The 25,809-nt window shown below is 32.8% G+C and overlaps 2 protein-coding genes across 2 annotated transcripts; both read right to left on the bottom strand.

Annotated features, from left to right (window-relative positions):
- Nucleotides 1-1,926: 1,926 nt before the first annotated feature.
- Nucleotides 1,927-10,422, bottom strand: LOC137924352 (uncharacterized). The gene is made up of 7 exons (XM_068767747.1): nt 10,251-10,422; nt 9,101-9,297; nt 6,750-6,873; nt 4,822-4,986; nt 4,377-4,492; nt 3,576-3,740; nt 1,927-2,097 (listed from the first exon to the last, which is right to left on the bottom strand). Exons 1-7 carry the CDS (start codon nt 10,420-10,422, stop codon nt 2,029-2,031), a joined length of 1,008 nt encoding a protein of 335 aa, XP_068623848.1. The 3' UTR covers nt 1,927-2,028.
- A 5,415-nt stretch (nt 10,423-15,837) lies between these two features.
- LOC137924234 (uncharacterized) lies at nt 15,838-25,732 on the bottom strand. The gene is made up of 6 exons (XM_068767607.1): nt 25,587-25,732; nt 20,908-21,028; nt 19,780-19,986; nt 18,336-18,572; nt 17,278-17,564; nt 15,838-16,342 (listed from the first exon to the last, which is right to left on the bottom strand). The coding sequence occupies exons 1-6, from the start codon at nt 25,597-25,599 to the stop codon at nt 15,948-15,950; spliced, it is 1,260 nt and encodes a 419-aa protein (XP_068623708.1). The 5' UTR covers nt 25,600-25,732; the 3' UTR covers nt 15,838-15,947.
- Between the last annotated feature and the right edge of the window lie 77 nt (nt 25,733-25,809).

Raw genomic sequence — 25,809 nt, 5'->3', positions numbered from 1 at the left:
ACGACTACAATAGGTCTGACCTATTAAGTCCGTACTAGCCATTGTCAAATACTTGATTGTGCGTTTAGCCGAGTGCGCCGACGTGACTGACGGAAAGGGACTCTGCTGGATTAATGTTGTTCTCGGACCAACGCCAAAACAACAGACAAATAAATACTAGTGTTCTACCCGACTGTTACAAATTTATAATCAAAATATGTGAATAATTTAAAATTTATCTGTAAGTTTGTGCTAGAGCAAGATTAGTCAATAAAGCATATTATTATTTAGTACTAGTATTATACTGTTTTATACGTGACAAAGGGATTCATAAACTCTCTTTATTAACTTTTAACTCCACGCTTGCAATTCCTTGACTCAAACAATGACAGAACCAGTTTATGCTTAAAAAACGGTTTTATATATAACATTTGGTCACCTGCCTACTAATTGTATCGGCACCACCTTGGGGTGACTGGCAAAGAATGCCTAAAAGCATTAAGTGCACTTTTACAAATTTTGTAAAAAGGTTAAATAAATAATTTAATAAAATGAAAATAAAATAATGAAAATATCCATAAAATATCGCTTAAAAGAGTCATTATCTAATTTCTTGCCCGGCTTTTCTCAACAGAATCAACATTTCTGGAAGTAGAAAAGAGAGAACAATAATATGAAGAAATATAGATTTAAATGTATATTAGAAATTTATATTATAATTAATACATATTTGTTAACTGGAGAATCATATTCTTCCTTTCACTTCTCTCTCTCCTTTAAATGTTGTAGGCAATTCTTGAAAAGGAAATACCTACCATAAAGATTCTCTCTTGGTTACAATGTCATCTGTGACAAATGTTAAATACAATATCTGAGGCACCATCGCCTATTAGGTAAGTATTTACGTTATATTTATTATGTTGGTGTAACCATAACGATATAAGTTACCACAATGCAACGCGCAGAAGAAAAAATTAAAATTAAAACACTTCACAATTAAAACAATATATTTATTAATTTTAATCAAATAAGTATTTTATGACTATGAACAAAATGCACGCTTAAAAACTATTATATACAAGAGAGTGGTTTAATGCCTTTCAGCTTCTAAAAAAGACAATATTTTTATACCAAAATTTACTTTATATACAAATCCATATGTGCATGTAAGCACTTCTGGAAAATATATAGCAACACTTTTTGAAATACACCAAGATCGGGACCTATGAAAAGGAGTACTTAAGAAAGTCCGATGGGCTTAGAGAGGATTGCTCTCCAGGAGCGATTGTGTAATGTATGTAAGAATTATTACTAATTAAATTACAATTATTAATCAAAGTGTAATATTAATGATATTGCAAATTTGTTCCTCACTTAAATCCACGGATAGGAATAGACAGAACTAAGAACAGTAAATTGGCCCGAAGAGCCTTCATGTATAACACACTTTTGTGCATGTGCAAAAAATAAATAAATGCCTCCGACTAATAAACGATAGGAGGCTACAAGAGGCCCCAAAAACGGTGCCATAAACAAAAAAATGGGAATAAAACACACTTTTGCATAAACAAATTTCATTTTTAACATAATTTCCTTAAATTGCCTTTATAGACTGTCACAAAATATACAAAAAAAAGTTTTTTTTTTTCCGTAAAAATTAAACTACGCTGTATCTTATAGAAAGTCCTTTAAAACAAAAAAGCCACTGAATTATACGAGTGATTTTTAAAGTATCTCATTATATTATTATTTATGTAATATTCTCAATGAAAATATTTTGTTTTTATATATACTTAGTTGTTATTATAAACTTTTTTTATCATGTAAACATTTTATTAAGTCGCATTGCATTGTGCAAAAATGCAAACGTGATACAATGAGATATTCTTACAAATTCCAAATAGTAGTAGACAAAAAATAACAATGATTTATTTAATGGATTAATATTTTAAATTTTAACATAACATTTTTATACACAGCGGAGGTGCTACGTGAATTTTCAAAATGTTAAATTAAAAGCGGCAATTCCAACTTAAAGATGCTTTCTTGTTACTTACACTCTTCAATTAGACGATACTGAATTATTATGATCATATAGGTTATAACGCCCGCGATTATCTGAAACCATAACGTTCATAAAGACATTGTAAACTAGACTCTTGACATTATTGGGCTCACGTGACGTATAGTCTTAAGGTGACTAGCGTGGTAATGTACAACTGTGTGTCTTCCACGAGATGAAATTTCATCAGCATTTACAGCATCTGACTATGGGCTGCATTTCCATAATGGTCGGTTTTGCGCCGCTCGCATCAAGCGACATCCCGCGACATTGTCTAATGCGATTCAATTTGTTTTGTAGTTGGTTGCAAATGGCTTGTTTAACAAACCGATTGGGGCCGAAAGGTTCTTGAATGGCATCCACAAGCCAGGAGAGGTAAGCTAGGTAGGTCCTTACTAAGTGGACCGACACAGATGAGATTTAAGGTTGCAAAATTCTATGTAATCACATTATTACTAGATTAACATTAGGTAGCATGTTCAGTCACAACACTTTAACCGTCAGTTACCCTTGTATTGATTACTTCTTTTTTCCTACAGACTCACGTACATAAGGATGTTAAGATGCTTGGAGAACATTTTTGTGATCGCATGTAAAAGAATGAAATGTTATAAAAACATAACACTGATAAATAGTCCTTATCACGTTTTCTCTTGAAACGAAAGTATTAAGTATATCCTTAATATGAATAGATAGCGATATTCACGTGGTCACACTGTTCTTCATATGCTCAGAAAACATGTCATCAACTTAATTTTCTATCGTAGACAATTAATACAGGGGACATTCTTGCGATAGTGTAATCAAAAGACGACATATCGAAGATCTCTTTCGCTTTATCAGGTGGCAGTAGCAGGTGGTGTGGTCATCCCCGGTGAAGCTTATTAGCTAGGAAAGGCTTTTGTTTTGGAGGAGAGGGGTTGGCCTCTCTCTCTCCCTCTCCAATACAGGTCAAGTTGGCAGACTTGTGTGAAAACGTTTTCTGTCCCTATCGTACAGCACATGACGTTTATATTTTGCATTTAGTTTGGCTCTTCGAAAATAAGAGTTTAGGTACTGTTAAGCGTTATCTATATATACTGCAATATTCAAACTATCGGAGCAATATACACAAAGCTCTACAAATGTCTCTATTAATGTCGAGAACTAATATATATATCATAGAGATTTTGTCGTGGAACTCTCCACTGCTAATTATAACCGTGCGAATTAATCGCGCTCTTTGCAAAGCCAATGTTAGACTGGAACACTGCATGGTGTATCTCCTTATAAGGTTAAGGTCTGCGTTCGTTTATGAACATTAAAAGATGGTAGGGATAATTAACATGTTTTTTCTATCACTCTCCACAGACTACTTCTGCGATTTCACATAAGTTTTTAATTTACCCCTCCTGTTTGGATTCTACTCACAAAGAAATGCATGGATAGTTAAAGAACAGTAAAGAGAATCGATGGAACCATTGATGGTTCGTGTCTGGCACTTAGGTTGGTAGAGGCGCGCCTCCATTGTTTGCATTAATTTGATAATACCTACCCCAGCGAGCTGTGACCTTTGTAGTGTACAAATAGATAGCGGCGAGAATAAAGGCTTGTAGAGTAAAATTTGCTTGCAAAACGTATTCAGCTCGGTGCACATCGGTTGTCCAACAGGAGTCATGCAATAGATCGCCTTGCTCAGAAGTACTTGGGTTGCGCTCATCTGTATTAGGATCATTATTTTATAAAGCTTACGAACTACGTCTTAAATATAGTTAAAAATATTGTTTTACAAAATTTGTCAGGATCAGTAGAAAAGGCCTTGTCACCTACGGTGAAGCTAAGCTAGGTGGCTTGAAGTTAAAAGCTGAACCGAGAGTGCCGATACGAGATGAGTTACATAGCAGATTTGGGTACATCTGCCTTGTCAGCGGAGGAGTCACGTATGAAAAGGAGTGTCCTCAGAATTATCGTGTATTGTTAGTATTCCTTGATTTGCAAAGGATTCAGAGGGACCGGGACCGTGTCAAGTGCGTTAGGTTCAAGCACGCCGTTCTTTGGGTTGTGTGGGCAACCGTCGCTGCCAGATATGCTTTTCGGGGCTCGACTATCCCACCATGATAGAGGTTTTAGTTGGTGAATGTCCTTAACCTTGTTTATTCTTCTTTCCTTTTCCCGGTGAGTACACAAAGGCATTTTTTCCACGTAAATTTACGTGAGATATAGTAAAAAGCAAAAATGTTAATTTCTTTTAAAATTCGCCAAATTGTAACTTTGATCTCGGGCCTGTTAACTGTGTGTCGGCAAAGTGTCCGTTGAAAAAACATTATAGTAATGTTGTGGTACAATAAATACGCACCTCATCGTGTGTTCGGTGGAATGATTCAATCACAGCAAAGATTTCTATGAAACGAAGCACTGTCCACTCCACGGGAATCAATATACTGCTCACGTTTTTCCATTTATTAATTAAATCTATGAAAAATGAAATATTATTTTAATATTCGACGTACATGACCAAAAAAAAAATACTTTATTCATAGCTCGCAAATATAAGTCACGAATGGACAAACAAATGAATCAATGAATGAACATTTTTTCCTATTTTCTGTTCATTCTTATTATTCACTCATTTAAGGTTATTTCATTAACTGGTGCAGGAGTTTTATGTTCAAATAATACAACAATCATATCATTAATTCCCTTCAAATTTTATAACAAAAGAAACTTTTCGATTATACAACAAGACCATGGATCGAAAAGTTATTCCAGAATTCTTTTTGTAAACTGTATTTATAACATACCTGGCGCGCATATATCCCTTATTATATAATAATTAGTTATAAACGTGTATCCAATATAGGAAGCTAACAGTATCAAAAGTAATAATCCATTGTCATCGTTGAAATTTCCTACGACTTTGTATAACAGAATATAGGAGTCAGACAAACGACGAATCGAGTCACGTGCTGTGAAATAAAGGTCAAGTTATGTATGTACATTGTTTTTATTCAATACTTATTAAACTGTCGCAGTCCAGTAGTAAAAATATCCAAACGAAAGGTGTACCTTCATAAATAAATATCTTCATAATGTACGATTTGCAACAAATTAGAACTGGTCATTATAGTGATTTATGTTCGGTATAGTACCCGGCATTTGATTTGGCACATTGGACACAAGAGAAGGACTTACGACATAGATCGGCTGGGATCAGCTTTATAGATATAGTCTTTTCATCGCACAGTGCTGCAAAAACCTAGTAGTCTTTAAGATATCTGTAATAATTAACTATTCAATAAAAAGTATTATATTTCTGTGCTATACGAAATGTCGGGTGTTATACACGACATTTTTTATATGATTATACATCTGAACACTCATTTTTTGGGTTTGATTTACGTCAAATGACAGACAGCTAGAGGTTGTTTTAATTTATTCTTTGTAAAGAAGAAGGAAAGTTTTATTTTTCTATTTCCCGCATTTTTCATTAATTCCCTTTGATTGCTTACTTTAGTCTTAATGAAAAGGTGGAAAAATATCGTCAAATTTGTCAGGTCGAGCTGTGCTCGAATTTTGGGCATTGCAACTCATTTGGCGTTTTATTTTTATTTACTTCCCTGATGGCAAAATACTAATATAACTCGTATTAATACCCGCATACGCAATGTCTCCTTAATCTAATAAAATCAACAATGTTATGTATGTGATGTATTTTTAAACTGAAATATTAAATATTAATGAATCAATATCGTCGACTTTTTCCACCTATATATTGTTATAAAATTAATTAGTTCTAGAAGAGTTTAAAATGGAAGTAATAGATGTGCAGAATAATATCGAATTAAAAAAAATATATTTTTCTCGGCAAACATCGATTTTTTTATAAATCTTTTGAGAGCCCTGATAAATTTCCGCTTTTGACGAAAAATTCTTTATTGTTCGGAAGTACATATGTTCGCAAAAATCATTTTCCACCATGAAATTGATCAAAAATGACCACCGATCAAAACTGAGTGACGTGTAGCTACCTCTTCCAGATAATATTAATCAACGTGTATTGTAAAAACAGTGGCAAAATTATTGATTAAAAATTTCGATTTTCTGTTATTTTCTTGTTTGCTTTTATTTTACATTAAAAGTGTTACTTTATGTGAGGCTCGTCAAAAAAAAATTATGAAATTTAAATTAGCCTGTTGAATAAAAAGGTTGCTCAACCCTGATCTTAAGCAAAAAGTAAGTCTAGAAGAGACTTTTTTATCATATAGAGATAACTTTCGAAATTAAGCTCGTTTCGGAAGACCCCTGGCAGCTATGTTTCTGCCATATTCCCAAAATTGGACCAGAAAATGTGAAGAGTGGGCGTCAAAAAAGTAAAGTAGGTCAAACTCAACAATAAACTCCCATACAGAGTGAAAGGATAAAAAGAAAAGCGGTAGATTCTTTTTGTATTCCTCAAATATTGTCTGTCTGCATTGATAGGTGAAATCAAGCCACCATTTTAATTCTTCACTATGGAAAGCAGTTGAATTTTTATTGTTTTCAATTTATGAATTGTGAACCCCTATTTTTTGAAACGCCAACGAAAATCCGCGTCGAGTCCCCTGTGGGTCCCTGAAGGTCTACAATGAACACTTAGAGAACTAAGGACCTACTGCTTCTTTACACTATATTGTGTCAATTTATTTTAACTGTTGCTGCTATCCTTAGAATAAACTTTTAATGTTTTTACCTGAAACATCGTCTGTTTGACTTATCCATTTGTTTCTCATTGTTGCTGATCGAATATTATCGCCCGGTAATGAATTATAACTCAGCGATGGGTGTTTCTCTGTCAAAAAATGTTTAACATACAACTTAAATATTTGAAAATCGAATAAATCAATCAGTAGATTGCCGAACTCGAATTCGAAAATCAAAATCATTTTTTAAGTTTAGAAATAATTACTATCACGAAAAATTATTAATTTGATTTTCGAATCTGCTCTTGCTAACGATATACCTTTTGCTTTGAGTGAGTCAATCAGCTTTTGTAGACTGATATTTATGCTTTTAACTATGGCATGTATCTTCAGAACAACAAAAGTTACTTGCATTGTAACTAATAAGGTCAAAATATATCCAATATATACGAAGCTGTAAAGATATACAACCACCACTGTAAACAGAGAAATAAGTGTAAGAGGAGGATGGTTAAATACAATGCATTATTAAATATTTCTTCCCAAGCCTATATCATTGCAAAGCATCGACAGAAAGAGAAAAAAAATGTTTTTTTTTTACAAAACCTGATACATATTTTATAAATTTCATTTAGCCAGTAATTATTTTTTTTTGTATGTTATTATTTGTTTTTAGTCGTGAAACTATAATCAGATGGGTCATGTGTACGTGGGTTTAAATAGACCAAGGGACTTATGCTTCATTGTGAAAGCAACTATGTTTTTTTGTACAAAAAATATAGTTAACATCGTAATTGTAACATGGAATGCGTTACTCACACTGCCTCTTGTTTACATAAGCATCTAATACATACAGGGTACAATCCATAAAAACTATAACGTAGCTGTAAATTAGAAGCGCAATCAGAAGTACACCAAATAAATTATCCTTTGGGTTCCTATACTCGTAACCTATGTCTTCACTAATCTGGAACACAATAAAAAATTATGTACTTATCGTATATATATTCTATTTATATAACTTTTTTTATACACCATTTTATGGCAATAAAAAAATGAAATGAAGGAATAGCTGCTGCAAAAAAAATACTATAACTTTTGAAAAAATATATTGTCCACTCAAACCTTATTTATTTTTTCAGGAAGCGCGATAAACAATACGTAAATACTAGAAGCAAAAATAAATTAACCTTCCTAAAACTCTACTTTATTTAATCGTAAATCTTTCTGAAAGATCTCGTGAAAACGTACAGAAAGCCTTTCTTTTCTCTTGATTTAGGAAAAATGTCAAAGAACGTTGGTATGCTACGGATTAATTAGGATGCAAATATTTAGAAAATTTTCATAGAATGTAGCGCACCTTGAAGGTGATGTTTTCGCGTCCAGACTAATTCAATGTTTATACAATATCATTATTTAAAAAAAAAGTATTTCATTTGCTTGTTCTTCTAAGATCAGAAGCATTTATCATCCGAACGTGTGGTAGACTCAATTTGACGGCAGTGTGAGATATAATCCATCGAAGATTAATAAATTGGAATGAAGAATTTTGAATAATAATGGAATATATTCAGGATAACGACTTATTAATTATGAATATTTGACATAAGGTCATTGCCTAACTAAATCGGATGTCACCTATATTCCAAGCGCATCACAGCCACTCCTATAAATACATATGTGGTTAATTAAAGTTATCTAATGTTTGCCGCTGTTTCTTTAGAATCTTTATGATGTCTAGTTTCATGTAATTCTGGCTCGCGAATCCGAAATCGGCGTGGTAAAAACAAAAGCGATATTAAGATTCGATCATGCCCACTATGACCAACGCATGCACGACGCCATCTGGTAATGCACAAAAAGAAACCCATGTTCTACTAATATTACTATGTAAAAATAATACCAAAATCAAAAGATATAATATTAACTTATAGTATTAACTAAATATATACATATGTTTTTAATGAATATAAAAATTATGTACTGATTACTTATGTTTTTTTATCATTATCGAATGTACTATTGTGATTAAGATATGTATTACTAATATGCGCAATACTCTTCCAAGAGGCAGCCATATCACCTATTAATTGCTACGCTGTCTCAATATTTATATCATCATCACCATATATCCAGGCATATTCTAAGGCATATTCCTATATAAGGCATGTTCCTGCTCTAAAAATCGTCACCATAATCGGTCCTGCACTGACCGCATCCAGTGAACCGAACGCCACATCTACCGGCTCGTGGTCGCCACTGAAGAACCTTTCGGTCCTAAGGACCATCACCACCAGCTATATGCCCCGCCCACTGAGACTTCAGACGAGTAATTATTAAAGTTACGTCGGTGGTCTTAGTTATACACTTATTGATTAAAAACAAAATTTAACTGTCCAACCTTTCTAATGGCGTTTAGTATCTTCAATGCTTTCTTCATCCGAGACTCTCCTTGAATCACGCCTACAACGGCTATTGTGAACAAAGTAACAAGATCACTGAGCCAAACGATCATAGAGGACGTAGTCTTAACTCTGATGGCTGTGCTGGTCCCGAAGACGTGCAAGTCCATAACTAAACCAGCTCCAATTGTTACAGCTGTTGACCGTGAAATTATATTAATTCACATTAATGGGTTAAATTGCAATTAAATATTTTTAGTAAAATAGTAAATAAAGCTAAAATCATAAAAAATTTGAGTCTTTGATAAAAAAAAATAGTTTTTGTATATTCTTCCAAAGAGTATAATAAAATAAGAAGAATATGTAAATTATTCTATGGAAACGTGTTTTTAAAAAAAGTAAAAACATGTACGTTTTAAAGAGAATTCGGCCTGAATTTAAGCGAGAAATTGCTTCGCGCTAACACATGTTGACGCCCAGTTTCCGAAATCACAATCAATAAATTTACGATTGATCTCTTGCTAACCATTGCTTAACATGATTCGAGTTACTAGAATGTCAAAACACAATGATTATTTTCATTTGCGGTCAAATAACCGAAACTTGAATTTCCCGTAGCGTTTTTGCTTGGTCAACAAAGTGCCTATAATTTGAATAACTTGCGCATGAAGCAGGTTCGGAATCTTATGCGAAAGATTTGACGTAATTATTTTCACTTCATATACATTTTAGTCTACGACGTGTGATTATTATGTATTATGTATCGTATTTTTTAAGCAGTAATTTGACTTTTGAAAACAATATTTCAACTATTTATGATAAATAAGATATTAAATGTTTGAATAAATAAGGATCTCATTATACTAATAACCTTTTTTGTATATCCTAAAGGAAATATACGAGGGAATATATTCGTCCAAGGAGATGGTGAACTTCCTGCTATACGTTAAAGACACACCCTATATGACACACACGCAGACCGTTAGACTCTTTAGCCAAGGTTACGGTAAAGAGATGGGTTCAAGGACGCTCACCATCAACGAGGCTCAGGGGCTAAGGAGCGAGGTGGTCATCGTTATTCAACGTTGTTGACAAAATTGTTTACCTTTCAGAAAGTGGCCGTTAAAATATGGGCACATTAACACTTACAAATTAACACGAGGAAAATCCAAGTACAGGCTCCTGATTTAGATACGCGAGCAATATAGCCGTCACCACACGGCTCCAGATGTAAAGGAACGGCGCCGTGGAATTTGGAGATCCGCAAAACTATCGCTAGAGTGCCGCGCACCGGACAGGACTCCGTATCGGACTTGTCCATGTTAAGATTTCCTTTTAATAATAATGTAAATGTTTCTATTATAACAACGTTATAATTGATGTGTCCTAAAATATATTTCGTTGACTGTAAACGTGTTATGTCTGAACAGCTTGAGCACGAATGTTATTGAACACTCAGTGTAAAGAAACGCGTATTTATATTCACATTATCCACATTAAATACTACAGTAAACTTTGTCTAATATTTATGGTTATTAAATGTGGCCTTCGATATTTTTTATTCATTTCTTGATACAATCAAACGTGTATTTACTTGCTAATGGGTGTAATAATATAAACCAAATTAATTCCCAATCGAAAATTCCTGTATGTCACACCTAAATGTTTAACTAGATGTATTGCGTTTGGTGGTAGAGATAGATAAATATAAGCTGTTTTAGACTGTTTTTAAACAAAACCATTTAAATAATATAACTCAGATGATCACCCTTTATTGCATTACCTTGTAAAACAATGTTTTAACTATTTGTTGTTCATATTTTGTTTATCAGCTCACTTCTTTGTGTTCTCCTTTTTTAATTTTTGCTTAACGGAAAGTACAACGTATTGCATAATAGGTAGATTATTCCATAGCTTTAAGTCTTATCTGAAATTTCAGACAAAAGATGTTCGAACCTTTTGTTCTTTACAAGATAGCACTTATTAAGACGTTACTTTAAATGAAATAATTTAATGGCTTTTAAAAGCACCCAATACCGCAATGTACAAAAACCACTTTAGTACCAATGTACTACATATTTTCGTGTTTCAATTAACTAAGATAAAATTGTGAGCAGTAAATATTCGGACAAATTCTGACTTGCAATATCTTATAGTGAACCAACAGGCGCTGGTGGTCGCAACTCGTGTCAAGAAATTATCTGATATTATTTGATACATCAGTAGGAGTTGCAGATCGCGGTTAAAGGTGTTAGATGATTTTTTGTAATACAAAATTTTACCCTGCACCGAATTTGTGTTCACCTTGATATATAATATAATATTTATAGATACGGGCTACCAGGTAAAACAATTTTCATAAGCAATGATTCCCAGTATGCTTACCGATTTTCTGAATTTATGAACCTTAATTCATTTAATTATTTTTACATTTTATTTTCAAAAATTATTGGCAGTATAGAATTGATGGTTCTGCCCGGCGGGAAGAGTTCATTATAAATAATGATCTTTCAATCCCAACATACACACAGCATCACCATGTAGCGAATTTGACCGAGTTTGCTAGTCTGTGAAACCTGACCAATTTTGAACCACGATCTTCTTCGTTTGTGCCATTTTCTCACCAGGTATTAATATCTGCAATAATACAACAAAAAATATTTTATTGTAACTTAATATTATTATAGAATTTATATATTATTTACTATTTGCATACATTGTTTAACGGCGCAATTAATATCATACAGGCATTCTCCATCAGTAAACTCATAGTGGTGCAGAGAAGATAAGTAGGCATGCGTATAAATGTGTTAGAAAAATTATAATTATGTTATACTATACGCTATATATGGATGGTAAATAATCATCATAAGTTTTCTTTCAAAATCAGGATTTTTTTTTTATTTGATTTAATTTTTGCACGATAGCTACGGTATTGTGCATTTTACAATAAAAGGACAACGCTCAGGTATTGTACCACATTGTAGTGAATAATTTGTATCGTGATATTAAATTTATTTTTTGATTTATTATTTATTTTGTGGCCTACTTGTACGGTATATATTTGGCAGAAAATATTGTATTTTTAATTATATATATATATAATTATGGTGAAGGATAAAACGAGAAAGTGGAATAAGAGAATAAAATGAAAAATTATTTACGTCCGTAATGTCCGTAACACAGGACAAGTGGAAACGAAAGGTCCCCAGAAAGGAAGGCCATAAAAAATATTACTTAACCTAACCAGCAATAATTGATATAATTAACAATATATAATTAACAATAATTGATTGTATTCCTTATTGTATTAATTATCGTTAGGTTTCAAACGCATTGCGATAATTACGTAATGTTTATTTCCAATATATAAAGAAGATTTATTTATAATTATTATCGTTATTAGTGTTAACTATGAGGAATTTTAATTTTATATTGTATTGTGTAATGCAGTTTCGAAAATTTTAAATATGAAAATGTTGTTATATATATTTTTCTGTATATAGACTTTACCATCTATTTAGTATTATACATTGATTAAAGGTAAATGAAAAAAATAAAATAATATTACGTAATGTCAAATGGAATATTTTCTAAATATTCTCTTTTCATTTGTTATTCTAACATTTCCAGATAGAGAGGCATTGATAAAATCATGTGTTATACATAAGAAGTTTCGCCGCACAACCTGCGAATACGTGTCTGTGTGCAACCTAGCGCGCCATGTGAATAGAAACGAGGGCTGCATGATCTTTGGTTTATTACTTTGCTCCGTCCATTCGCTGATCACTTCTGTCTACATGATGATAACAGCAATCGTTTCATGCGGTATGATTTTAATTGTTTTTCTATCACCTTAAACATCGTGATGTTTAATTTGGTCTATTAAATTCTTTACTTTCAATCTTAACATTATAATGATTTCAGTTTGGTGTTTAGTTCACATTGAGGAAATTATACTCTTAATCGAACCTTGTCACAGGACTCAAAATAAGGTGCGCTTAGTTTAAATTAATAAAAGGTTTTCCTAACTTTTATGTTTTATACGGCACTCTTTCCTAATTTATCCAACTTTATACAGATAGCAGGACATCGCTAGGATTTATTCCCCATTTAGTCAGATATCCTATTTTAAAATTGAATTTTATTACCTTCCCTGTAAGTAATTAAATGATTTATTTTTAATTTTTATTTTAAACTAAACGTCACGATTTATTACATGTTATGTTATTTAGATGAACGTCGTAATTTTTCGTAAGTTTTTGCTTTAAATAAATTCACTGAATACGGGCGAATTAAAAAAATATATATTTCCTTGTGTTAAAAATATGTTTGATCTATTCAAGTCCACGCGGTTTTTCAGGACCGACCCACAAGGTATTCAAAGTAATAAAATAGTCAGTTTGGTGAATTAACTAGGAGGAAAACACTTGAAATTAAGTGTTCATTAAATATTTTAAAGAAAATTAGAAAGTGCACCTCGTATCCACTACTAATTCTATCATGCCCGCGTGCTTTTTCACGCAGTTTCACCATTACCAAAAGAGTACTGTCAAAACTGTGACCGTATCTGTCATTTCTTATAATTTCTACATCGCTTACTATTTGGACTCGAGCCTCTAGTCAATAAACTATATTATTATTTAAAAGGTTAATGAACTTAAACTTCTCCTTGGACGTTGGCTTCGTGAGGAGAATGCTATTGATGATTTACTTCTACCGGACGCCTACAAGTTCTTCAAACAACTTCTTTACCAGGCCCCGCTGTATATACCGCTGAACATTTGTACTCTTAGTCGGTCGCTAATGACTACGGTAGCTACTAATTTCACAACATGCTCTTGAGCGAATTTTAAACTACAATAACAGAATTAACGTAAAACACCAACATACATCTACCGCGGTATTCGAAATTCTACGACTGTATGTGTGAAGTGGATACCTAAACAACTACAAAGCCGATATAATCTGTACATTTGTTTATGTCTCTCATCGAAATAAATTAAATTTCGTATTTTAACACATTTATTTCTTATTCTTTTATGGAGACAGCTCTAGATTAGACCATTAAGTTACAAACGTATGGAAAAGAGTGTTTTATTTTTAATAAATGGCGCCCTTTTTAGGTATCTGTCGTTCCCCTACCATAAATCTATGACAAACGATTTTGGTACCAAATAATTTTCAGTAATTTTTTTATAGCGTTCTCTTCTGTAATCCTGTACAAGTTCTTCTACTCTTCTTCAATTCTTTCCATTTTCTTGTATACTCTTTCATTTCATTCACAATCCTTTTTTTCCTTCGTCGCATTATTTTAGTATCACAATTTAGTTCACAATTTTTGTTTTTTGTTTTTATTTCTTTTGTTATTGTTTTTTATTTTAAAATTCTTTTACAAAAGAATATATAAGAGAAAGAGTTTACATGGCGTCGAAACCTTTTAGACCAAACATATTAAATTTTTGAGATATTGGACCGTGTTCTTAGCAAAACGAGCACGCTCAAAAACTACAGTGTATCGTAATAACTGAGAATAAATCAATAGTTTTTTTGCGGTAAAAGTAGGAGTGGAAGGTATAACAGAGAAATGTTTCCTTAAATTGCTGAAGGCCTGTCTAGAACGGATATATAATCATTTCTAAAGCGGGCTTCTAAAGCATCATTTCTAGGATCATTTAAAATTATGTTGATAAGTGATAAATATATCTAATAGCTTTTTCATATCGCAGTACACAAGATTGGCATTAATTAACGATCTCTCAAATAATACTAAATCATCTCCAAAATAAGTAGTGGTAGCTCATTGACAGATGACCAATACTTGCAATCGTAGGTTACGGCATCGATTTCCAGAATACAATCTTATATAATTCACACTTTGTACATTAATTACATAGGATTCCCACTGTTCAAAAAGAAGTTTCTGGACGGTGGGCAGCAGCGTCCTCTGCGTACCAAAATACCACACGGCGATTGCCAACCCGCCTGCCAACGTCTATGGGCAGAAATGAAAATTCTTAAACAGGCTATGACCATTAGCTGGGCTGTTAATTCCTAAGAAGATCAGACTACTTTTGTTATTAAATTAGGATACGAGAACATCATTTACGTACAATTCCCGATTCCCGTTTCCGATTTATTTTCGGTTTTATTCAAAACACATAAAAATCTGAAGACTATATGTTAATTTGTATACAAATAATATAAAATAGATTATTTTTCTTTCACTGTCTAGTCTTCGTGCGGATAATTGTTTTTACAAATTCTAACAAACTGTTAATAATTTGATGTTGCAGATAGTCGCCGGCATAACCACCCGCCTTGTTACCATTTTCACTTTCAGCGAGATATAGACATGCTAAGAGCTAAACAGTTACTTGTGTAAGAGATTAACTTTTTTGCTTGTCACTGTCGAATACTACTATGTAACCATATGACAAAAAATGACTAATCAGAAGGCGCTTAGGCTGAAGGATTTTTACTGTAACTAGGTGGAAAGATTGTCCGCTCTGGGACCGTTAAAGAAAGAAAAAAAAGAACTAAAGCCGCCGAACTCTGACTCCTGTGACTGGTAGCATTGGCCTGTGCTACTAGACTCGTGTTAAGAAAAAAAATGAACAACAAAAAGTTATATATGATTTACATAAAACTTATGTTAACCAATAATAAATATATTAAAACTCTTCGTATTTTTATTATTTATTTATATTTTATCATTTTACATCAAGACAATAAAGTAAAAAAAATAAAGTTTAATTGTTTGAAAGTTTAAAAAATATTAATAACTATTTGAATATCTTTCGCACGAGACTTAATGTTGGTTATTTTGCGCTTTATCATCACTGACTACCAAAATGCCAAAATCTGCTCATACCAAGGCTCGGGCGGCTGGGGCTGGTAGTAATACGCGTTGGGTTTGGGAATAGCGTCGTCCACGGGGGACTCCTTGTTAATATCGACGTAAGAATTCTTGATTCCGTACAAAAAGAACGCTACGTAAGGAAAGTATTCGCTTATTTGCAAAGATAAAGTGTAATACCAGTTTAAGAACAATCGACCGATGGTCGTGTCGTAAAAAGCAAACATTAAGGAAAATATCGCCATTTTGTATTTGGCTGCGGTCGACAATTTCTTATACTCCGGCGCGTTGTCCAAGCTGTCGTAGTCTTTCAGATAAAGCAGTCTGGGAGTCCGCTGACATTCAATGGCTGGCTTTTGTAACAGAGTCATTGAATCTATTCCTGTAATTAAATATATCATTAAGATATGGCTGGTCATTTACTTGGTAAACGCCTATTAGTTCAATTAAAATTATTAAAATAATTCCTTAATATTTATTGATTATTTTTTATGCGTAATTTTACTGTAAATTTATAAATAATGATAGATTTATTGTTAATTTAAAAATAACAATATTAAAATTAAATAATTTTAGTTACACATTTTACCGGTGGTATAATTTTTACGTGTCAACTAGATTTGGAATTTATGACGGTAAACTGTGGGAGCCACGTTGACATTAGAAAAGAAAATTTATAAATGGGGCTTTGTGGGTATGGTAAGATAAAGAATACCCCAATAAATTCCTAGGTCTTTACTTTTAGTAAGCTGAGTGCTGCAGTACCTACTTCTCCAGATAAACAGTAATACGTAAAAATATCTGGCAAGCGCAACGTAGGACGTCCAAAGAATTGGAACAGAACAGATAGTCGCTGAAGCCTTAAGGTTCTGGAGCGGAGACCGCAGACGGGCTTGCACAACGAACGATGTCCACCTAAAAGGTTCACAGACGACACAGCTTTCAATTACTGCTATTGAGAATGTAGGCCTAAAAGTGGATATTCTGCGAAAGAAATGATGAAGAAAAGCGACCTAGTGAAGTTAATAAACTAATAAATCATACTTTATTACTTCACCATATAATCCAAAACAACATTTTAGTCTGCTAATTCAAGGTCTGACGTTGAAGCTGTGAAAGCCGTAGAACAAAAACTCCACCATATCACCGAATATGAATAAATAAGTCAACGTGATCAAGTGCTGAGGACTATTTATTAAAACCGTAAGGCAGTGTATGTAAAGTGTGAGATGTACTGTTGTTGATGATATGTTCGTCATGTCCTGCTTAAAATAACGTTAAAAATGTGCGTGTCTGGTAATTATAAAATATCATTACCGATATCTTCATGTCTTCCATTCAACTGTTCCTTTATCCGTGTCTGCAAAGATATTCTCTCTGCTTCTGTAAGGATGTACCCGGGGACGTTGGCCAAATTCTTAACCATGTACATGAGGCTGCCATACTCCATGCCAGAGCTCACCGCCCACAAACCCTCTATCATCACACGAGACATGTGCTCATAATATTCCGGGACGTTCTCGAGGCACGGCGTGTAGACGCGGTCCAGTATCTGCTGGCAGACCAGTCGAGTTTCCGCCATGTTATTCCGACACAAGTTGAACCTTTAATAAAATTAAATTAGCTTTAAACAAATTTAAATAAAACTTTAGATTGTCATTACTGGTGGAGATTTTTTTATGACATGTCATCTACAAACACTGACAAACGAAACCTGTAGTCAAAAAGGACCTCTACTCTATCTTTACTTTCAAGTATGGTTTTTCGTAGCTCTTCCTTTGTCCAATTGCTTTCGTTGTCGTATAGTTTATTATTATATTTTACAGGAAGACTGAATCTTAACGGGGTATCATCATAATCAATCGAAAGTCAAAATCATATCAAACCAAAGTAACCGATATCGCTCTGCGAATTGGCAAGTTGTAGTGGCAGTTTAGCGGCCGCCCGCTCCCTAACCGCGAACAGCGCGGGCGAACCGAGGTTGGATCCGGATCCATCCTTGCTCCTTGCGAGTGGTCCACGCTGCCGTCCCAAGCAATATACACAACATCAACACTACACAGCTCTACTCGGGTAAAGCGGCACGTAGTAACGTGCGAAAGACATCGTACAACTGGAATGCGTGTGTCCAGCTTCTGTTTTATTTTTAAGTTCACGGACCCTTCCGCACCGTGAGCTTAGTTCTGTTGAAGCTGTAAAAGCCCCGAGCTAACAGCATCAACTTCAACCGAAACCAAGCAAGCAAGTGGCAATTAGTAGACGTTGGATGCAATGCAATCCTATTGGATATATACGGGGGAATATATCCAGTATTCAAATTACGACTGAAATGATAATGATTAAACTATGTAAATAGAAAATTAAGTAATATTTACCTGTCTTCTAAACCAATCATATAACCAATAACCTTCCAAATATGATTATAAGCGTCCCAATCATCTTCCCGTTGCTGTCTGATGCCAAATTTGTCGGGTTTTAGTACAACAAAGCCTATTAAAGAAAACTGAGTCAGGGCCAAGTCACGTTGCGAGATCGATCCCTTGTTCATCAGGCGTACACCTCGCCCGGTCACCAGGTGACGCTTTCGTGCAGTTTGTAATGATTTCCATGATCTGCCAAAGCAAGCATTTAACAACAATGTAACTTCCTCTTTATTTGATACAGAAGATAAGCAATATGCACTTTTAGATAAGATTTTATTGGTGATGAATTCTTTTATTGAGTGTTTATGAGATTCCTGTTAGTGCCGCTAGGAAAGACTAACGATAATGCTAAGAATTACTGGACAAAAAAAAACACTTTTGCTATCTTAAATTTTGTTTCAAAAATTCTGAATTCGGTTTTATTTAATTTTTAGTCCAAAATTGATTAAACAACATAGTTATACGTGGCAAACGTGTCTGTGTAAGTGCAAAGAAGTCATTCAAATTGGAATAACAATAACATTTTGCTGTATAATATAGTCAGCCATTAAAGCAACGCAAGAAAAACAAGCATTATTAGAATTTTTTACTGACAAATGAGCCTTACTCCTATAAAGTTTTTATATATAATTTCAATCAACCCGTACAAAGTGATCATTCTGAAATAGAAAACATTATTTTTTTGTTCTGGAATGCGAAAGCTCAATAACTTCTGGCAGTACAAAGTCTGCATACATAGTAAACAACATTCAAATAAATGTAGTAATCCAAATTTCGAAAACGATTTTTGTTACTATCTTATGATTACGCTATTTATTCTGTCAATAATTACACCAAAGTATTAGATACATCAATTGATTGCAAATGAGATATACATTCACTGCTTTAAAACTTTACACATATTTTGAAACACTTTGTGTAACGGTGGCAATGTCTAGAGAGAACCCCAGCTATAGCATAATAAAATAATTTGCAATGCAGAAGAAACGGTAGAGGAACCTTTTGGAGTTAAAAAAACGTTTAGAAACGATAAAAAATTTGTCATAAATAAAATGACACAAATAGTCAAAACAATAAGAAAGTTCTTAATGCTAATTCGCTGCTTATCTTCTAGATAAGCAACAACATTAATAGCGGATTAAAAGGCGATGTCAATGTACTAATGCGACTGCTTTGTTTGGGAACTGATAACACTAACTGTACAGAAAATGTTTTATAAATCATAACTTGCATAGGTTACAGCTCTGTTTATTATAATATTATATTATGATAATTTGCTAAAACTATTTTTATTGAACAGTGTTAAATGTATAAAATACGCAATAATGTATTTAATGCAACATCGAAGGGATTTCCACTTTTCAGTGTATAAGATATTTATGTAAAAAATACTTACGGGCTACCGGGTTTTAATTCGTGCTTAAACCATGAAACTCCATGTAGGATAGTAGATAAATATCGCTTGTACGCGGTATATTTTGAGGTTGATCTTCGTGAATTCACCATTACTTCCAATATAGTAGGCACAGCGAACACAGCCAGTAACGCAGAGGAAAACGAAATAGAAATCCCGAAACTGAATCTCCTATAGAAATCTCTGCCCCTGAAAATAAGATTAAAACAGTCGAGAATATTCTACATAACTTTTAACGTTACAATCATTAAACGACTTCTTACAAGGGTGATGTTAACATAATTTTATATAAAGATATTTATATTTTGATTCTGTTATCATATAAACATTTTGGTATATTTTCATTGTTATCTAGTTTTGTTTATTACAGATAAAAAGAAACAAAATACTGTGATTTCTGACTCTGTGTTTTGCACTAATCGGTGTAATATAACTCCTAAAGATGCCCCGTGGAGGGGTGAAACACGTATTGAGTGATTTAACGGTGGTAGTTGTGTACTTCGCATTGTTTGCCGCATGCGCATTTATCAGTGGGCTGGCTGGCGGTGCACTTTGTTGCACGACTACGACTGCATGTGCGGAAGTGGCTAAATATTGCTCCTTTTCTTACTTAGGATGGTCTTCCGCAAAATAACGCCTGATTCCATTAAATAAAAAAAAATATTGTGATCTCATTACAACATCGTATCGCATCTGTCTTATACACACATGTCTTATAGACACAGGATATGAAAACACATACGCTTCATGTAAACAAACATCAGTAAAAAATAAAGGCTTTTTTTGTAAATCTGTACTGATTAGCATCAAATTTTCTATTGTCTCGTTATTACAAATTTTGGTTGCTGTTTAAGTTGTTTTTCTATAATATTAAAGATGTAATTTTTTTCTTCAATAATTTTAATGGCTATAATGTTTATTTATTATTTTTTATTCATTTTTGCAAAATTTTGTAACAACCATTTTTTTACAATGGTTTTATGAAAACCATGCCGAAATTAATAATCATATTCAATTATTTTAAAAGTATCGTCCCAAGCTTTACTCCCGTTGCAAGGGAAGAAAAGTTTCGCTTTGATATTCTTCCGTCTTATAATAACAATGTCTTACTTATTATACAGCTCCTCGTCGAACCATTTTGGTAAGGTTATCTTTAAATCTTCCACCTTCACAGAATCCGAGGGAGTGTCGTATGACTCTTTGCTAAAGAGACCCTCAATATACTCATCAACTGGAAAAACAAAAATAAGTTTATTTAGAAACATGTATTTCTTAAAACTATATATTGCTCTTTCGTCTGTAGTTGTGTTAATTCTAAGCGTCGCGATATATCAACGACATCTCTTATTTAATGAAATAACTAACATCATCTTAATTACTGCAAAAAGACAAAATTATTTGCAAAATAACGCAAGATCAGTTACACCAAATTGATCTAGACTAAGCTAGTGACCGAGGCTAACTCCTCGGCCAAAAGCGTTTATTCGTGAAAAAAAAACTTTCGTTTTATTCCGACTTCCATAAAAAATATCGCAAGAAAATTAATATTATAGAGATACTTAATAATATAGAGATTTATGTTAATCACACAAAAATGTCCAAATAAAATTTTTTAACTTTTAAACCTTCTTTAAATAAATACGTAAATATTACCATAAAAATATTGTCAAAAAAGACAACAACAAATTGCCACGAAATACAAAACGTTCGTATTATATTTGCACCATTGGGAGGAAGAATAAAAGACGTTGTTTTGGAATATTTTAAAGATTTAATGCATTCAAATAAATGAACGGCAAGGATAAAACAGGAATATGTAGTCAATTATTTATTTAAGGGCTGGAATGTTGATTTATGTTACGGCTCGCCACTTTGATCCACGCTTCATGATGTTAAACGATCAATTTAAATGATTTCTCTTATTTATATACTGTCTTATTTTTTAATTGTTTTTATCTACCCCCTAGATCAATTTGTTTGCTGAGAGCTATGTTGATACAAAAAAGCAACGCTCTGTCTACCGTCCTCGATTAAGGTATGACGTTAAAACTGGAAGTCACTCTATATTCAACGTATTCGGAGATAGAAACTAAAATCAGTATAGTTGAGAGATATAAAAGCGGCTGTAGTATCATTTTTCTTTTCATTTTTAGATTTTATTTCTCCTTCGTCGTCTGCATAGCTTGAAGTGACTTCGCTAAAGTTAAAGTATACTAAACTTAAGTGTTAGTCAATGCGTAGTCCGCGAGATCATAAATAAAACTCATAGTTAAAAGCGAACTTAATTATCTTTTGTAATAAGATCACTTAAAACCTTGCCAAACAAATTTGACTTTTTCTTTCATTATTGTACATTAATTAATTCTAGTATTAAAAAGACTTTTACGTTTTACAAAGCGCATTTTGGTAAAACTAGACCTAATTCTCAAAATTGAATACCACTCAAAACTGGTTCTTACCAAACAAACGCAGTTTTCCCGCATCGAGTCCGTTGAAACCCTTCCGACCAAGGTTACACTTTAAAAATTCAAATTAATGTTCGAGAATGACGACATGAAGACGTGACAATAATAAAAATCGTGTCGATGCTAGGTATTATCAAATTATATCAGACATAACACGATATGTATTCTAGACGCAAAAACTAAAGGTCACCACGTAAAAAGTGTTGCTTAGTATTTAATTGATTGTTTGTTCCAATAGCTATGTATAATATAGATGATTTCAAGATTCTGCAGTTGAGACCATGAACCGGGAAACGTAGCTTGAAACTTCCTTCCACCAGGTGAACAGACGACCTTGTTAAGGTGGTGGAAAAGCGCTGGATGCACCCCGCTTCCAACCGGTCCCAATAGAAATATATGGGTGAGACCTATCTCCAGCAGAACTGATATGAAAGAGACTGAAATGATAATGATAGCGATGCACCGCTGTATGAAATTTCAACAAAAATATTGCAAATTAATTTAAAGTATTATTGCGCTTCGGATCGGCATAGACAATAAAGTTACTACATAATAAATTAAGTTGGCGGGACGAACAAAACGACGCAATTTTTTTAGTACAAAAGCCTGGGAAGCCTCATAGTGAAACAATGGATTGTGTATCAGATAAACATTGAACTTCGACGAATGTTTATGCATTTTAACATTATAAAATCCTTCTTATAATTAAAAAAAATATATCATTGAGACGGTACTTAAACAAATTTTATATTATAATTTTTAAATGCGTTACTTTAATTAAATTACATATCTGTATTTATCGTCAGCCATGTTAAAACACGAAAGATTATCCATAATCATCACCTTGGATACAAGATAAAAAATCATAAGTAAACATCAGGTGTTTTCACCTTATTTCGATCTTATCATTAAAATATCTCAAAAAAAAATTAAATGGTCCTTTATCAAACATAAAGGTATACAGGTACAAGTTTATCAAAAATATTTTTAGCAAAGAAATCTTAGGAGCCGCTCTAAATAGATTCATTATAATTCGTCTTCTTCTGGTCTATTCTGTTCTCCAGGTTTATCGATACAACAATACTGTATATAACACGGCCAAAACTTAAAATTAAATTTTATATAACTATTTAAACAAATGAGGAGATCCGTGGACGAACAGAGGTAATTGATGCAGCCGAACGGATTTGCAACTTGAATATTACGGTCATATTTGAAATATAGAGGTGAGGCCTGTGTTTAACAGCGGACGTTCTAAATTTAAAATGATCACGATGACTACGCATTTAACTATACATTTTTTTTGTAATAAACCAAAAAAAAACAATTGCTTTAAATTAACCACAGCTTTTTTTCTTTTTATTAAATATGTAATATATTTTGAGTCGATTATACTCTAATTTTTAAAAAACAAATTTTAATCGTAGTTGTTTTCACGCAGCTGTTTATAACATATATGTTATTTTATCTGATCCTTCAATACCATTTTAAGTAAGTAACATGTTGGGAGTTGTAGTCAAATAAAAAAAAAAATAATTGCTTGTACTCTCCTGTCAATCAAAATAAACCACTCTGGAGAGACTAGAGCAGAGAAAATCAAAGGTTATTAATTATTAAAGGATGTAAATCTATCCACATCCTTATAAAAATTATATATACGGGCAAAGGATTGTCACCGCTCACTAACAGGTTCCCAGAGGATGAACAGCAGCTTCTTCTGCGAACCATAATACCAAACACGAACCAAAATTCCAACTCGCATGTCAGCCGTGACGGTTGTGGTATATCTCACCGTATATATCTTTGGGAAAGGCCTGTGCTTTGCAGTGGCAGTCTATCGACTGGAACGACTAATCTATCCCCATTGTTACGTACCAATCAAACTTTCGCAAACCTAGTGTTCTCTGAACCACAACACGACACCACACTCTATAATGCGTGTGGTCCAAAGTAACTGCCATGAATAATTACAATATATCTGTTGATTAACTTTGGCAAATGAATTACTTGTTTTTTAACTTGGGTTTTACTATTAATGTAATGAAAATCAATCTGTTACAACAAACCATAGAATAACATTTTTATTGTCTTTATTATATTGTATTTTTATTGTCGTTTCCAATAAAAAATTGTTACGGATTGACTGATCATGTAATGAAAATATTTATATCGCAATGTCATGTATTGTAATTACGTGAGAAAACCAAACAAACTTGAGCTAATTGGTTGCGTAAACTAATATTTATACTAATAACGTACATATAATAAACAAATAAAACATTAAAATCATAAATGTGATAAGCTCTATTTCTTTAAAAATATCGGTTACCGACAGAATTTTATTGCGTGTAATAGTATAAAACAGGGTTGTAACGTTCGGATAAAGAGATCTCTCATTCTAATTTATTTATTTTTAAATGCAATAAAATCTGACTGGATGTACTATTTGCTACTGTACTATTTGCTTGGCTTGTTTTCGTGACATTACACGGAGGTTAAATTGAAAATAGATTTAAATGTTCACATTTTCGAGAATTTTTATCGGCACAATGGATGAATCTAACTGGATATGTTTTTAATTTTATTACAAGAAAAGCATTTCAAACCATGTCAAAATATGCATATTATTAGGTAGCATAGCAATGAGATATCTAACAATGTAACTGAAGAAAAAGAAAATGACCATAAAGTAGTTTTGACCGGTTTGGAAAATTATCTCGATATTTGAGCGGTACATGAGTTCAGACAAACATACTATTTACTCATTTACAATTTCATTTGGAAAAGAAAAAAAGGTCGACAGGTTGGCCGGCTCTAGACTAGCGAAAATCGCAATAAAACATTGGTGTTCTTTATAGTTTGATTGAAAGATAGAATAACAATGTTAATATAAATATATGATAGACACAAAAAATATTTTTAAAATGTTTTAATATTTGAATACAAAATATAATATTGTAATTAAGAATTTAGTGGCTGTTTACAATGTTTTTATAACAGAGACATAATATTATATAAAATTCCATTTAAATGAGATTATATTATATAATTGCTACATTTTATAGGCAACAAATAAATTCTACCCTACCTGAATTGTAATTAGCCTGGGGATTTATATCCCAAACACATCAAAAGATCAAAGTAACTAATTTCCGAGTTTAGTGCTAAAGTAAAACTCATTTTAGCAGACTAATATAAACTCATTTGTAGAAGCAATATTTTATTATCGTAGTATTGTAATAAAGTTAACTCAGGTGTGTATTGTTTGTACCAATAATTCTCAAAATAAATACTTTGTTTTATAATAAAAAAGTATAAAAATACCTGTTAAATCCATGATGATCGATGCAATTACCGTAAAATATATCGGAACGCACGGCGTCTTTCACCGGCTTTTAACAAAAAACGATCTTTTTTGCATCTACCATCAACGGACATTTTACAAGTGTAATATTTGATTACAAGTGTAATCTTTTGTTAGAAGCGGTGAAAGACGCCGTGCGTTCCGATACACGCACTCAAGTACAAATAAAAGTGTTACGTTCGG

This window comes from Battus philenor, unplaced genomic scaffold (genome assembly GCF_028537555.1).
Source record: "Battus philenor isolate CCGP_79_NKW_IND1 unplaced genomic scaffold, ilBatPhil1.0.hap1 SCAF_23, whole genome shotgun sequence".
Lineage (NCBI taxonomy): Eukaryota > Metazoa > Arthropoda > Insecta > Lepidoptera > Papilionidae > Battus > Battus philenor.
Note: the sequence above shows the minus strand (reverse complement) of the source record. Positions and strands in the feature narration are given on the sequence as shown.